This window comes from Protopterus annectens, chromosome 3.part0 (genome assembly GCF_019279795.1).
Source record: "Protopterus annectens isolate FY-2018-M chromosome 3.part0, PAN1.0, whole genome shotgun sequence".
In the NCBI taxonomy this organism is placed as follows: domain Eukaryota; kingdom Metazoa; phylum Chordata; order Ceratodontiformes; family Protopteridae; genus Protopterus; species Protopterus annectens.
In genome coordinates this window covers 1,494,840,913-1,494,855,621 of record NC_056731.1, presented here as the reverse complement: position 1 = coordinate 1,494,855,621, position 14,709 = coordinate 1,494,840,913, and the positions used below count along the sequence as shown (strand labels likewise).

General features: G+C 39.1%; 1 protein-coding gene across 1 annotated transcript in view; it reads right to left on the bottom strand.

Annotated features, from left to right (window-relative positions):
• LYPLA1 (lysophospholipase 1) overlaps window positions 1-14,709 on the bottom strand; it is a 501,567-nt gene that overhangs the window by 385,484 nt on the left and 101,374 nt on the right. The window contains exon 4 of the mRNA XM_044065511.1: window positions 1,357-1,404. Within this exon, the coding sequence (XP_043921446.1) occupies window positions 1,357-1,404 (48 nt within the window). The remainder of the gene's footprint in view (window positions 1-1,356; window positions 1,405-14,709) is intronic.

Genomic DNA, 14,709 nt, shown 5'->3' with positions numbered 1-14,709 from the left:
TCGAGTAGAAACCTTGTCCCTTTTCCTCTTCTGGTACCAAATGAATAGCCCCCATGCTTAAGAGAGAAAGTACTTGCTTTTGGGCCTCTGCCCACTGATTTGGGGGTAGATCTGGCCACCTGCTTGGTGTTGGTAATGTGTGAAAGTGAAATCTGTATCCCTGGGACACTATATTTAAAACCCATTTGTCCTGAGTAATGAGTTCCCAGTTGTTTGCATGAATAGCAATCTTTTCCTCCAAAGGGGCAGTCAATTGAGAAGTGCTTGGAAGTTTTAAAAAAGAAGTCATTGAGACAGTTTACCACAGGGGGGAGTTTTATTACTCCCAGATTTGGAAGTGGAGACCCCCCCACTGCTTAGTCCTGTGCGTACCCTGGAACTGAAGCATGGGAGCTCTGCTGGATCTGGGTTTGGACTGAGAAGGCCTGGAAGAGGCAGAAAAGGACCAATTTTTGGAAGGCCAATGCCTATTAAATCTTGGGGGTTGTACTTGTAAAAAATCTTTAACAGTTTGCATAGATTTAGCTTTTTCTTCCATCTTTAAGAACTTCTTCTGCCTTGCTGCCAAACAGGCAGTCCTGCTTTAAGGGAGCATCCAGTAATTTTGCTTTAACATGATCTGGCAAGGATTGCTCCTTAAGCCAAGCATGCCTTCTAAGTACGGATGCAGTTACAGCAGCCCTGTAGATGTCTCTAGTGAATCAAAACACACTGCAAAGTATGTTTTCCAACTTGTTCAGCTGAATGGAGTAAATCCTGTATATCCTTATTTTCAGCACAATCAGGAATCAACATCATTTTGTGTTTAAGCAATCTAATAATATGCTGTTGATACTTTAACATATGAAGTAAACATCAAGAGATAGAGATTACAGAATGACCTTATTTATCAATTGTAAACCAGTTTTTTTTTTTTTTTTTAAATGTCACGGTATAACTGCACTACAGCATGGAAGGGTTGTTGGTAATTCACACAATTATCCACAACCTGCACTGGTGTACTGTCACAAACTTATAGAAACAAAACTTATTACAAGATTTACTTGCATTCTTTAGGAAACTGTGCAGTGACATAATTAAATGTTCACACTGTCTCCATACCGTATGGAAGCATTTTGCTCTTACTTTCTTACTGGTATCATGCACATTTAAAACAGAAATGTCTATTTGCTAATAAGCCATTTTAGGCTAGACAGTGCTACTGCAAACCAAACTGAATGTCAGTTTATGAAACATTTTCCAGAATTAAAAGGTAAATACACCAATGAAAGAACTCACCAAGTTGTACCACTTTTAACTTAAATACATCTACTGAGTTAATAATGCTTTCATATGATTATACCAAAAACTGCTTACCATGATGGCATCGTCATACTCCTATTCAGAGAAACTGGCATTACTGGCCTAAAGAAGAAAAAAAATATTAATATGCGGTTGTGAGTGTCACTTTTGCTGATTTAACTTGCTAAAGATCTTAAATAAAAAGAAACATAATGGAAAAGTTACCGTTTTTATGATACTATCCCCCCCCCCCACTACATACTCCTAAGATTACTCTGGCTTGTGTATCCATTCTCTACTTTTGAGCAATCCAGAAATCAATGCATAAAACTGCACAATATGAGTCTTCAATGTAACAAGACTCCATACTGTTGCAGATTTAGTTATGTCAGCACTAAGTTTGCAGCTTTCTCCCTCAATAACACTTCAAATGACAGGAATGAAGTGAGTCTCATACCAGACCAATACAAGTACTGAAACAGGTACTATCAGCCTGTCTACTGGAACTTCTGTGGTTCCTCACTTCAAGTCTGGAATCTTATAAGGAAGTTAGTGAAGAACAATCTCCAATCACTTGTAGCATACAATAAACAAAACGTCCAGACAACATTGTAAGTCTGCATAGGAATGTGTGTAAATGGATGCCTGTGGTAACAATATAACTGCCCAAATATACAAAAAATGCAACATAAAAACACATATCAGGTAACATCAATGCTTCTGAAGGCATGAGAAGTGCTTTGTGGCACAAATTTTATCTCTGTGATGCATAAACACCCCAAACTGCAGAAACATTATAAAAGGGGAAGGGTAAGCAGGGAAGAAACTGTCTGGCAATCAGCACAGAGGATTAAGGCACTGATCTACTGACTGTCCAGAGTGTGGGATTTGGCTCCTTCCACCTCCACTAAGTGACTAAGGAAATCATTTATCTATACAGGTAAAAGAGGCTTCTCCTAAAAAAAAAAAGTATACATGTGTTCAGAGGGCATATCGTCTTCTTTCGGCTTTTTCCCGGTTAGGGGTCATCACAGCGGATCACCTGTCTGCTCATGATTGGCAGTGGAGTTTTACAGTGTTGAGTTGCCAGGCCGGTGCCCAACCTTCCACGGAAGGCACACACACACACTCACACCTAGTGCCAATTTAGAGTATCCAATCCACCTACAGCATGTCTTTGGGATGTAGGAGGAAACCGGACCACCCAGAGAAACCCATGCGACCACAGGGAGGACATGCAGACTCCGCACAGAGGGCACACTAGCCAAGAATCGAACCAGAGAACCTCTTGCTGTGAGGTGGCAGCTCTAACCGCTGCACTACCACAGCCGCATTCGGTGAGCATATGTCGTTCACATATTACAATGGCAGCTCCTTGAATATCTTCTGCTACACTCAGTTCCTTACTCAACTGTACTGAATCAGAACCGTATCAAAAGATACACAAAATGATTGAGGAAAAATTAGAGGAAAGAAAAATACTTGCACAAAAAAAAAGTCAAAAGCTTCAAATGTAAATGTGTTCATGGATACAAAAGACTCATGAAAAACATTAGATAAACCAAGAAACCTTGGGCTGTTTGGAAAAAGAAGTGGATGATGAAGTGTGAAAATATAAAGAACAAAATCTAGACATTTTTGAAAGTTATAGAAAAGAAATATGAACATGGGAAAGAAAGCGAGATCTGATGCAGTGCAATTTTTATCCAAAGGAGAAAGCCAAATTAATCAATACAAAAAAGTAGCTCCAGTAGGAATACAGGCAAATGCACCCAGATATGGAAAATTTCACAAAACAAAAAAATAAGATCACGAGATGGAATATATAACAGAAGATAAGTAAAGCAGAAGTTAAAAAAAATGAAGCAGAAGTTATGGAATACCTGGGAAGTGAAGGATTTCGTGTAGAAAGTCTAATACAGGTTATATTACAGCATGACGAAACAATGAGTCTCCCAAGTAAGGAGAAACAGGAGGAGCAGGAGACGTGAAGAAGAAATATGGACATGGGAAAGAAAAAGTGATTTAATATGGTGGAACATTTGTACAAACGAAAAAGCAAAACTAATCAATACGAAAAGAGCAGTACCAAAGATATTTAAAGAGAAATGCAAGCAAAGGCATCCGGATATGGAAAAGTTTACAATACAAAAACAATTAGAAAATAAAGAGGGAAAGTAGAAAGGAGGATTAGTAATGGAGAGGTTAAAGAAACAGAAAATGAAGTTATGGATTACCTGCAAAGTGAAGGATTTAGTGTAGGAAATCTAACTATGATAACACCACAGCAGGATAAAATAATGAATTCCCAAATTAAGGAGAAGCCAGTGGAGTGGGAAGCATGTGATTAATTACCATATGAAGATACTTTTTAGACTTCAGTAGGAAACGAGTGCAAAGGTTCAATCGGAGTTGCATAGGAAGGAGGAGGAAACTGTTGCAACTCTGACGCAGTCAATGTTGTGGAGTCATAGGCTAGTGAATTTCCATATGAAAGAGCAATGGATGACACAGGATGAAAGATGTTTTGGAACTTTCTGTAGAATGCCCACAAGAAATGGAGAACAAAGGATGTGCCCTCGTTTAGAAGAAAACGATCTAAGGGAAGAGTTGCTTAATTTAATAGAGATGGATAGACATATTAAGATCATTGAAAGAAAGAGACTACAGAAAGTCAACAAGACCCAAGATGTTAGAAGTTTGATAAAAGAAATGAACGCAATACAACAGGAAATAAATAGGATATATTACTGTGCAGCTAAATTAATAACAGATAAAGACTTACCACAAAAGCACAGAGCAGTAAGGGAAAGAAGGAGATAAATCCAATGCCATCAAAGAAGCACTGAATAGAGAAAACTACAAAGTAATTAAGACAAGAAGTGTCACGGTTAGAGTACAGAAGAAGGAACAGATCAAAAAAAAAACTCAAAGACAGACGTGATAAAATCAACGCATAGTGTTAGAACAGATCAGGATTTACTGTACACTACTGCAGATAACAGACTAAAGACATCAGAACAGGCAGAAGAAACTTAGAAGATATGCAGACAGATATGAAAGAACAGCACAAAATAACCAATTTATTGATGACTCAAAAAAGTTTTAGAGAATTAGGAAACAAGGCAAAAAGAATAGAAACACCACAAAAATAAATAAAAAAAAAAAAAAAAAAAACAAGAAATAGATACATTTTGGAGAAATATCTATGAAGATCCTGTGGAACATAAAGATGCTGAACAGACAGAAGTAGAATAAAGGGTTCAAATGTACTGCATATGAAATGGGATGAGATAACGGCCAGAGAAATTAAAACAAAATTAAGAAAAGCTCCTAACTGGAAAACCCTAGGCACAGATTCAGTACCTAACTTCTGGCTAAAAAATATTAACATACCTTTACATGAAAATTTAGCCACAACTGAGAACTATTTATATGTGCACCCGGAACAGATGCCAACCTGGTTAATAACATGAAAAACAATACTCCTCCTTAACAGTGAACCTGCAAGCTATCTTAAAAACTACAGACCAATAACTTGCCTCCCAACAATGTATAAACTATTCACCGTAATTAATGCCAACAGAGTTTATAGTCATTTAGAATGGCAAATGAACTAAAGGGTAGCAAAAGAAAGTCATATGTAACAAAGAATAATTTGTTGTTAAAGTCATAATGGAGAACTGTAAAAAGGGGAAGAATCTACATATGGCATGGATAGACTACAAAAAAGTATTTGACAGCATCCCAAATTCATGGCTAGAAGAGTGCTTACAAATGGATAAGATACACCCTACACTGATCGATTACATTACAGACACCATGAAACAGTGGCAAACCACTCTGCAGTTAAGCCATGATAAAGGACAAATTATTCCAGGGATAAAAATTCAAAGGAGGATATTCCAGGGTGACTCCCTGTCACAGCCGCTCTTTTGTCTTGCCCTTAACCCATTAAGCTGTCTGCTTAACATATTAAGTCATGGCTCCAATTTGGCTCCCAGAAAACAATGAAGTACAAAGATTTCTCAGCTTCTTTTTGTGGATGACTTAAAACTATATAGTTCTTCAGATGAGGAACTGAAAGATCAACTACAAGTTGTCAAAACTTTCTCAGATGATACATGAATGTCATTTGGTCTTGATAAATGTGTAAAATCAACCTTTAAAGCAGGAAAGTTGCAGCACCAAGAAAATATCAGTCTGTGACAGGAATGTGAAATAAAAGACTTTTTGCAAGATGGAGTGTATAAATATTTGGGAACTGATGAAGGATCAACAATAAAACATGAACAAATGTGAATACAACTTTGTAAGGAATACTTTAGAAGACTAAAATTAATACTGAAAACAGCTATGACAGAGGAACAAAGTCTAAGCTATAGACCAATTTACTCTTCCTGTCCTAACTTACAGCTTTGGATTGACTAACTGGCCCCAAGATATACTGGATCGATTGGACAGGAAAACAAGAAAAATATTTTATGCTTCTAAAATGAGTGTATACCAAGAATATATATTCCCCATTCTGAATGAGGTATGAGCCTCCTCAAAACTGATTACATGTAAAGATCTGCAATTTTAGGACTGCATATATATCTGCTGACTTCACAAGATCCAAACATAATGACAGTTTTAAAACATGAGGAGAGTAAGTCTAAGATTACTTCCCTGCTTAGTTTAGCAGAAAAATATCGGTGTGAAGCAGGAATGGAAATCAAACCAAAAGTAGATAAAAATCAGGCAGCAACTGAATGTGCTAAAAATAATTTATTTATTTATTATTTGTTGAGATTTGTTGACCAGGAAAGTCCACTCGATCAATGACCTCCATCCATACAGTCACAGAAATGTTTACATAACATCAGCTTAACTTTGAAATTCAAGAAAGTTTTTACACAATACAAATTGAAGTAGATATACAAAACAAATACATATTGTAGAGGTATACAATACAAGAAAATAAACAGTGTGTTAGATTTTTAGTAATTCTGTTAGTATATTCTCATAAGTAAGAGTACTGTTTAATCAATTCTGTTTATTCAGCCACAGAAATAAAGAAAGCAAGAGATTGGATACAAAGACAGATGATGTAAATTGCAACTATATTAAGTTAGTAATAAGAATTTGTAATGTATAGTGGCCAAAACATTTAAGGTGGTTTAATTATATGACTGCAAGAACAGACACGTTTATTGAGATAGTGTTCTTTTAGTGCAAATTTAAATGTTTCTTTAATCTAGTTGAGTAAGAGAGAGAGGGAGCGTATTCCAAAGTTTGGCAATGGCATGTGAATAGAGACATTGTCCAGCTCTTTTGTTGGGTTTAGTTATGGTTAAGAGTTGTTTGTTAGAGGACCTAAGATGCCGAGTAGGGGTGTGTGTCTGTATTATAGTTTGAAGGGATGGACAGACATTTAGATTATTTAGTAGTTTGTGGGTGAGAGTAAGTTGGGAGTAATGCAGGTAATGAGGGAACTCAAACCAGTTTATAGATTTAATGGCCAGGCAATGATGTGTGCGAGCTGGCATGTTGGAGACAAATGTAGCTATTTTATAGTACCACAACTGCAGTTTGTTCAGGAGAGATGTGTGTAGGTTAGTGAAAATGGGGCAACCACAGAGGAGGAAGGGTAAAAGTAGACTATTATCTACTTCCAACTTGGTAGACTTGTCCAAATAACGTTTATGCCTATAGAGTTTGACAAGCTTAAAACTGGTCTTTTTGACTGAGTTGAGTATATGATTCTCAAAGCATAGCTTGTCATCAATTGTGATGCCAAGTGGTTTGGCTGTTTTTACAATTTCTGTATTGTTTTGAGACAATACTTTAACGTCTAGAGTTAGTGAGAAAACCAGATATAGTCATCAAAGAAAAGAAGACAAAGTAGCATTGATCACTGAAATTGATACACCCAGTGATTACAGCATCTTACAGAGAGACACAAAGTCATAAAATACCCGGATTTGCAGGTAGAAACAAGGGCAATGTGGAAGAAAGATACCCAGACAGTTCCAGTAGTATTAAGAGCAATGGGTCTTTCAGTTTTCAGTTCCCACCATAACATGACTGTGTTCGCAAGTTTTGTTCAAATTCCCACTATATAGGTTTTGCCTGGTCTATTTTAGATTTTTGGGCGATTTATTTTCCTGTGGACAGGCACTAGAAAACAGTTAAAAATGTTTTTCAATTTTATGCAAAGTAGTTCTGACTTTTTTAAATTTTCATTTAAACAGGATGTGAAAGTGATGAATTATCTAGATATTTTATTTTTTTAACAAAGGTGATGCTACTCTTGCTACTAGAATTTTTAGGAAACCTACATTTTGTAACACATATTGGCATTACACGAGCTGCCACCCCATTTAGCAGAAAAAAAGGGGTAGTTAAGAGTCAGCTAATCCAAGCTTCACGTCTCATTTCTGATTCTTCTGATTGTTTAGAAAGATTTACAGTAATTAAAAAAATGTTTATTAATAGGGGAATCCCATAGATTTATTGGAGAAAATTATAGGTGAAGTTTGGGTTGGGAGACAGGACAAATATTCACCAATTATAAAACATGGGGCAACAAGCACGGTTAACACAATGGAAAACAAAATGACTAGGGTATTAACACCGAATACAAATATGGTGTTGCATTATACAACTGATATTAAAGCTATTGAAAAGATCATCAATAGAAACTGGATGTTGTTGCAAGTTGATAGCAACATCTGTCATTTATTTAAATCACCACCATTTTTCACATACAAAAACAGGCAGAATGTTAAGATGATGTTGGAAAGAAGTTGTATGAGTAGGGGTGTACCTATAGCTAGAAAATGTCACCAATGCGCATATTGTTCCTATATTAATGTGAAAAAGGACAATGTAGTTTTGAACATTATTAACCACTGGGACACAGTAAACTGTTTAAATTGTAGAGCAGAAAAAATTATTTATCTTGCTACTTGTTGCACATGCAGCGCATTTTATATAGGCAAGACTAAGAATAGTTTGAAACAACGAATATATCATCATGTATATAGCATAAGAAAGGGGACAATAGAAGTGCACCGGCAAGGCATGCTGCGTGTTGTCAAAACTTCAATAAGTTTGTTTTTTTGATACTTGAACAAATTACAACACCATTTTCAGGAGACTGGGAGAATATTTTATTGCACAGGGAAATGTCGTGGCAGATTAGGTTAGAAGCAACAATCCCAACATGGTTAAATGAACACATTTCAGTCTCAAGTGAGTTGAAAAAAACGTTCACTTACATTTTAAAGTATATGAAGCATCTATTATATTCAGTACTATGGCTGCAACATCTAGTTACTGTTGCTTTATTTCCGTTTGCTATGTTAAATTGGTTGATTGGTTCCATTGAAGGTTTTAAATGGGTGTGTCTTTGTATTGTATTTAAAAGCTTTTACTTCACTATTTGTCTTGGTTCTGAGGATGTCTCAATGTAGACGAAAGCGCTTAACCAAGTGGATTTGTTACTTTCACGACTTTTAGATTAAAACTGTGTTTGAGCCTTCTGACTGGCTTCGTCATCTTTATTACTGGAATTGTTTCGCAGCTTGGATACTTGTGGATTTATTTTGGTTACAGTTAAAGAATGATATGAAGAAACATTTAAGTTTCTGCTTTTTATACCTGGGAGTCTTCCTGGAAAAGAACCAACCTATGACAGGAGCATTAGCCCAGGAATCAGATGACTTTCTGACAAGAGTGGCTCACCCTTGCTTGGTGAGGGCAACTCTATAGTGCCGAGGATATGAAAATCTCCTGGTTCTTAGTGGCTTCCCTAGGAGATGCACCAGAGGGATCAAGAGCAGAGGATGAAAGGCCCAAGGAAATATATTTGCCCACAACAGAGGTGTTGATGGAGCCGGGTAGATACAAAAAGACTCCCTAACAGTTTTCTTCTATGAATAGAGCTAGACTACAGCTAGACATTTTGTAAATATGCCTGGAGCTATACATAACCCAAAAGGTAATGCAGATAACTGATATTGTGACCCAGACATACAAAATCTGAAAAAAAAAATTACTGAAGCCTCTGGCTTTGGGAATGTGATAGTATGCATATTTTAGACCTAACATTATCACAAATTTCACTGGGGAATGACAGGTAACAAATTCTGAAGGGTCAACACCTTGAATTTTGGAACTTTCACATACAAAATTAGAAAGGAAAGCTCTAGATACGTTTTTTTGAATACCAGTTCCTTTGTTACAGAAACATTCTGCACTAGAAGCCTTTGCCTCTTTGATTTAAAGGCACCAATCAGGGATGTAGCCAAAAATATGCATTTTGTACTCAAACCTAATGTTGCTGTCCCCACTACCCATCTATCTTTCAAAAAATGTACTCAACACACAAAATGTTGCCCTGATAAACTTCAAAAAGGGATCCATTACCTTTGATGTTTATCACTTACAACTATAAAAAGACTATTTTAAAGTTATATTCCTATCACATAAGCATGTTTGGTGTAGCTCTAAACATTGGACATAATTTATCCAGTTCTAAACATTCTGTTCTTTAATCCATAACGTTTCTGAGAGATGTCCATAAAAAATGTACTCAAATAAGTACACTGGAGTATGCCTAGCTACACCCCTGGCACCAATTCTATGGTTCTTATGGTAAGCTCTGAATAACCTGAAGAAAAAACTCTGGTTTGGAGGGTAGGGAGAAACTTCTCTAAGGTATTTATATCCAGTACCAACTGTATTTCTCCTGAACCACTTTTAGTCTGAAACAATCTTTTGCTGAAGGGATGATATACAGAACCAGTTTCTCAGACAGATTTTGGGAGATGCTGCAGGCAGGATTGGGCTGGATGAAAAACGCTAGTCTAGTCATTCTATAGTAGTTACAGAGTGTCCCTTTTTAGGAAAATATCTTTGTTTCTTGTTGTTCCCCTCCTGCCAACTCTTTCTGGTTCCCGGTCTAGCTTCAGAGGGCAGGAATTGTTTTGTTTCTTAGATGGGAAAGGAAATCTGGGAGATTTGTAAAGAGAATGGTCTGCAAAATCTAGGAAACTCACTGTATTAATTTTCTTCTCTCATTAAATTTTTTGAGGACCTGAGTAGCAGATGGACCAAATAAAACCTTACTGAAAGCTGAATTAAACTTGCGATTACTGGCATATTTCTTCAATACTGTAGCAGTGGCACTAAACACACTCTCCTTAAAGCATATTTTTATTCTTCAAAAATGTTAGAAACAATGGAATCCAGAATGGGGCTACATTCAGGGGGAAGTGTAGTAGATAAGTCTCTTAAACTGGCTATACAAAAAATAAACTTCCACATGTGAGTCTGACAGTTAAGAATTCTATAATCCAAAGAGGAAAAGCTTCTCTTATAAAATCTATCCAATATCATTCCTTTGTTCATAGGTGTGTACTAGGCTAATGGCCTGGAGCCTTTACAAGCCTAGTCCATAGGATTACTCTGGCATCGTGTCACCAGACCTTAGTTCCTACTGCCTCTGTCAAGTAGAGTCACTGGAGTGATCCCTGGGGTGAATTTTCTGTTTCCCATCCATTCATCAAGATTTCTCTTGAAGAGGGCCAGTGAGGTGCTCTGCTTGACATGTATGGGAAGTCTATTCCATAACATGGGCAGTCTCCGGGTTATGAACCTGTTCCTCCAGCATGTTTTGTTGACTGTGGTAATGAGGTTGAGGTCTCTGGAGTGTGTGGTGCAAATGGATTGAGATTTCTTTAGATGTAGCACTTCTAACAGATCTGGGTCAGACATGGCTTTGTAAGTCAAGCAGAGATCGCCTTTAAGTAGGCGATATGAGACAGAGAATAGCTGGGAGTTTTTTGAGTGTGTCCATATAGGACAAAGGCCTAGGTTCCACTTTGTGAGGTACTTTTGCGACCTCTCCAGTTGTTGCAGGTGTCTAGTGAGGTACATGCCAAATGGAGCATTGTACTTGGTGATTGGCCTAATGAGGGCAAAGTAGAGGGAGACAATGACCTCTTTCTTCCTGGATGCAAAATGTACAGTTGTGTACACTTACCATAAATGTAGATGTTCGAGTGTATTCACTGTTGCAGTCATCACACTTGGGTTATCTGCCTGCAGGTAGCCCTCAGCCGGCCTGAATACCAGAGTCTTTGGATTTCTGCATCTGATGCTGTCGCTTCTTCCATGACGTCAAGGGTATAAAACATGCAGCCGACGCCATTACATCACTTTTTCTTGCCCCAGATGTCAGATGCCCCCACAATATGAAGCAATTATATGCTATGGAACACCCCCAGCAAAAAGCAAATACACATGATACAATATATGCCAAACAAGGAGGAAAGGTAAAAGTCAAGAGAAATCAGGGGGCTCGAGGGAGGGTAACCAGGACTGCAACAGTGAATACACTCGAACATCTACATTTATGGTAAGTGTACACAACTGTACTATGTTCTTTGTGTTTCACTGTTGCAGTCATCACATTTGGGTTGATTCCCAAAGCTAAGGAAGGGTTGAGGAAGTTAAAGAACATTAGGGCTAGCAATAAGGCCCTGTAAGACTGCTGTGGCAAATCCAGCTCTGGATTTAGAAAAAATAGGCAGGTGGTAATGCTTGGTGAAAGTATGTACAGAGCTCCAGGTTGCAGCTTCCAGGATGTCCCTGGTAGGGACTCCTCTGAGAAATGCAGTGGAGGTAGATGCAGCCCTGGTGGAATGTGTTCTTATCCCCTGTGCAGTAGGTTTTCCATGGTGTTTGTAGCAGAAATGGATGCGATGTGCTATCCATTTGGAAATGGTTTGCTTTGAAATGACCTTCCTCTCTGCCCCTGCAGCAAAGCTAACTAGCAGCTGGTCAGATTTTCTGAGAGGCTTAGTCCTGTCCAAATAGAATCTAAGCTGTCTGTGTACGTCCAGAGAATGCAGTATCCTTTCCCCTTTATTCTGAGGATTAGGGAAAAAAGTAGGCAAATGAATGGACTGATTTAGAGCCACACTAGACACCACCTTGGGCATAAAGGATGGATTAGTCCTGAGGGAAACCCTGCCAGCATGGAAGATAATGAAGGTTTCCACTGCCATGAGGGCCTGCAGTTCAGACACTATTCTTGCTGAAGTGATGACTAGAAGTAAAGCTGTTTTCCAAGAAAGGAATTTCAACTCTGCTGTAGCAGCTGGTTTACAGGGGGGAAGAGGGAGTTTTTCCAAAACAAAGTTAAGGTCCCAGGTTGGAGTGGGAGCCCTCCTGGGGGGTCTTAAATTTTTGGCCCTTCTAAGGAATTGTTTTAGCAGGGAATGAGAGAAGAGGGGTGGCCAGTACTATAATGTGCTGATATGGCAGAGGCATGAATTTTAATTGAAGAGAAAGACAGGCCCTTGTGGAGCATTTCTGTTAAATAATCTACAATATGAGGTAAGCAGAGTACTGTTGTGCCCATCCCCTGAGCCTGGCTCCAGGAACAGTATCTTTTCCACTTTTCTGATTAGGATTTTCTAGTACTATGCCTCCTTGCCTCAAGAAAGACATCCAGCACCTGCTTACTGACGGCTGCTGGAGGTGAGCTCAGGGAATTAGCCAGGCTGCAATGTTCAGGGTTTGAAGCTGAGGGTGCAGAATCTGGCCCGTCTGCTGGGACAGCAGGGACGAGGTCTGAGGCAGGTTGTAGCACTGTCAGACTGCGCAAAAGGGTGTACCATTGCTGGTGTGGCCAGTCTGGTGTAATCAGTATTGTCCTTGGCTTGTCTTGTTTGATCTTTAGTAGAACCTTCGAGAGGAGAGGCAGAGTGGGAAAGGCATAAACTGAGAGGCTTTCCCAGGTAAAGGAGAGGGCATCCACTTTCCAAACTTGACTGTGGGGAGTCCTGGTGCAGAATTTGTTCAATTGGTAGTTCTGAGGGGAAGGCCAACAGGTCTACCTCTGGTGTCCCCCATTTGTTCCTTAAGAACTTGAATATTTTGGGTTCCAGTTTCCATTTGTGTGGGTCCATGAGATTTCTGCTGAAGTTGTCTTCCAGTGAATTTAGTTTGCCTGGCAGGAATTGAGCTTGTAGGTTCATTTGGTAGCTCAAAGCTGTGTTCCACAGAGCCATGGCTAGTCTGCAGAGTGGGTAGGAATGGGTTCCCTCCTGCTTTTTATGTACCACATAACTGTGGCATTGTCTGTCTTTACCAATAGTTGTCCTGGAAGAATAAGGTCTTTGAAGGCTGTCAGAGCATTCTGTACAGCTAACATTTCTTTCTGATTGATATGCAGGTGCATCTGTTTTGGGTTCCATTTGCCCTGAATGCACTGCCCTGCCATGTGAGCCCCCCATGCATAGTCTGATGCGTCTGTTGTTAAGGTTGGGCAGCAGGGAATAGAGTGAAAGGGAGTCCCCTGTTGTGGTAGCAGGCCTCTGCTCACCAAAGGAACTCTGCCCTTAGACAAGGAATGATAGGAATCATTGTTTCCAGGTCCTGAGAATGTTGACACCATAGACTTTCTAGATACTATTGAAGTTTCCTCATATGCAGTCTTGCATATGGAATTAACAGAATGCAAGAGGCCATGAACCCCAGGGCTTGCAGGATTTTCCTTGCATATAGCTGGGTTTTTGTGGCCAGTAGTTTGAAGTAGGTTGCCAGATGAACTTGTTTCTCTGGAGTGAAGAATGCCATCTGGGAAGTTGTGTTCAAGCTTGCTCCCAGGAATACAATCTGTTGGCAGGATAATAGGTGTGATTTCTTCTCATTGATGGTGTACCCCAGTGAAGTCAGAAGTCTCTTTACAAATGCCAGGTGCTGTAATAGCAAGTCCTGATTCTCTACCTGAATCAGGCAATTGTCCAAGTATGGGTAAATTGAATATTTCTCTACCTGCAAAATGCAATGGCGGGAGCTAGGCATTTTGTTAATACCCTGGGCGCAGTAGATAAGCCAAAGGGAAGTGCAGAGAACTGATAGTGCATGGAGCCTGCCCTGAAGCATAGGTATTTTCTGCAGGATTCCCTTATTGGGATGTGCATGTAAGCTTCTTTTAAGTCTAGTGTTGCCAACCAGGTATCGTTGGCTAGCATAGGGAGAAGCTGCTGAAGAGTTAGCATTTTGAATTTTGGAACCACCAGAAAGGTGTTGAGAATAGAAAGGTCCAGGATAAGACGCCAGGAGTTTTCTTTTCTGAGAACCAGGAACAGTCTTGAATAAAAACCTTGTCCCCTTTGTTCTGCTGGGACAGGTTGAACAGCCCTGATATTGAGGAGAGGGAGCACTTGTTTTTGGGCCTCACCCCACTGGTTTGGGGGGAGGTCTGGCCATCCACTTGGGGTTGGGAGTGAGTGGAAGTGGAATCTGTATCCTAGGGAGACTACATTTAAAACCCATTTGTCTTGGGTAATGAGTTCCCAGTTTTCTGCATGCAGGGCAAGCTTTCCTCCTAATGGAGCAAATAGTTGAGCAAGGCTTGGTAGAGTT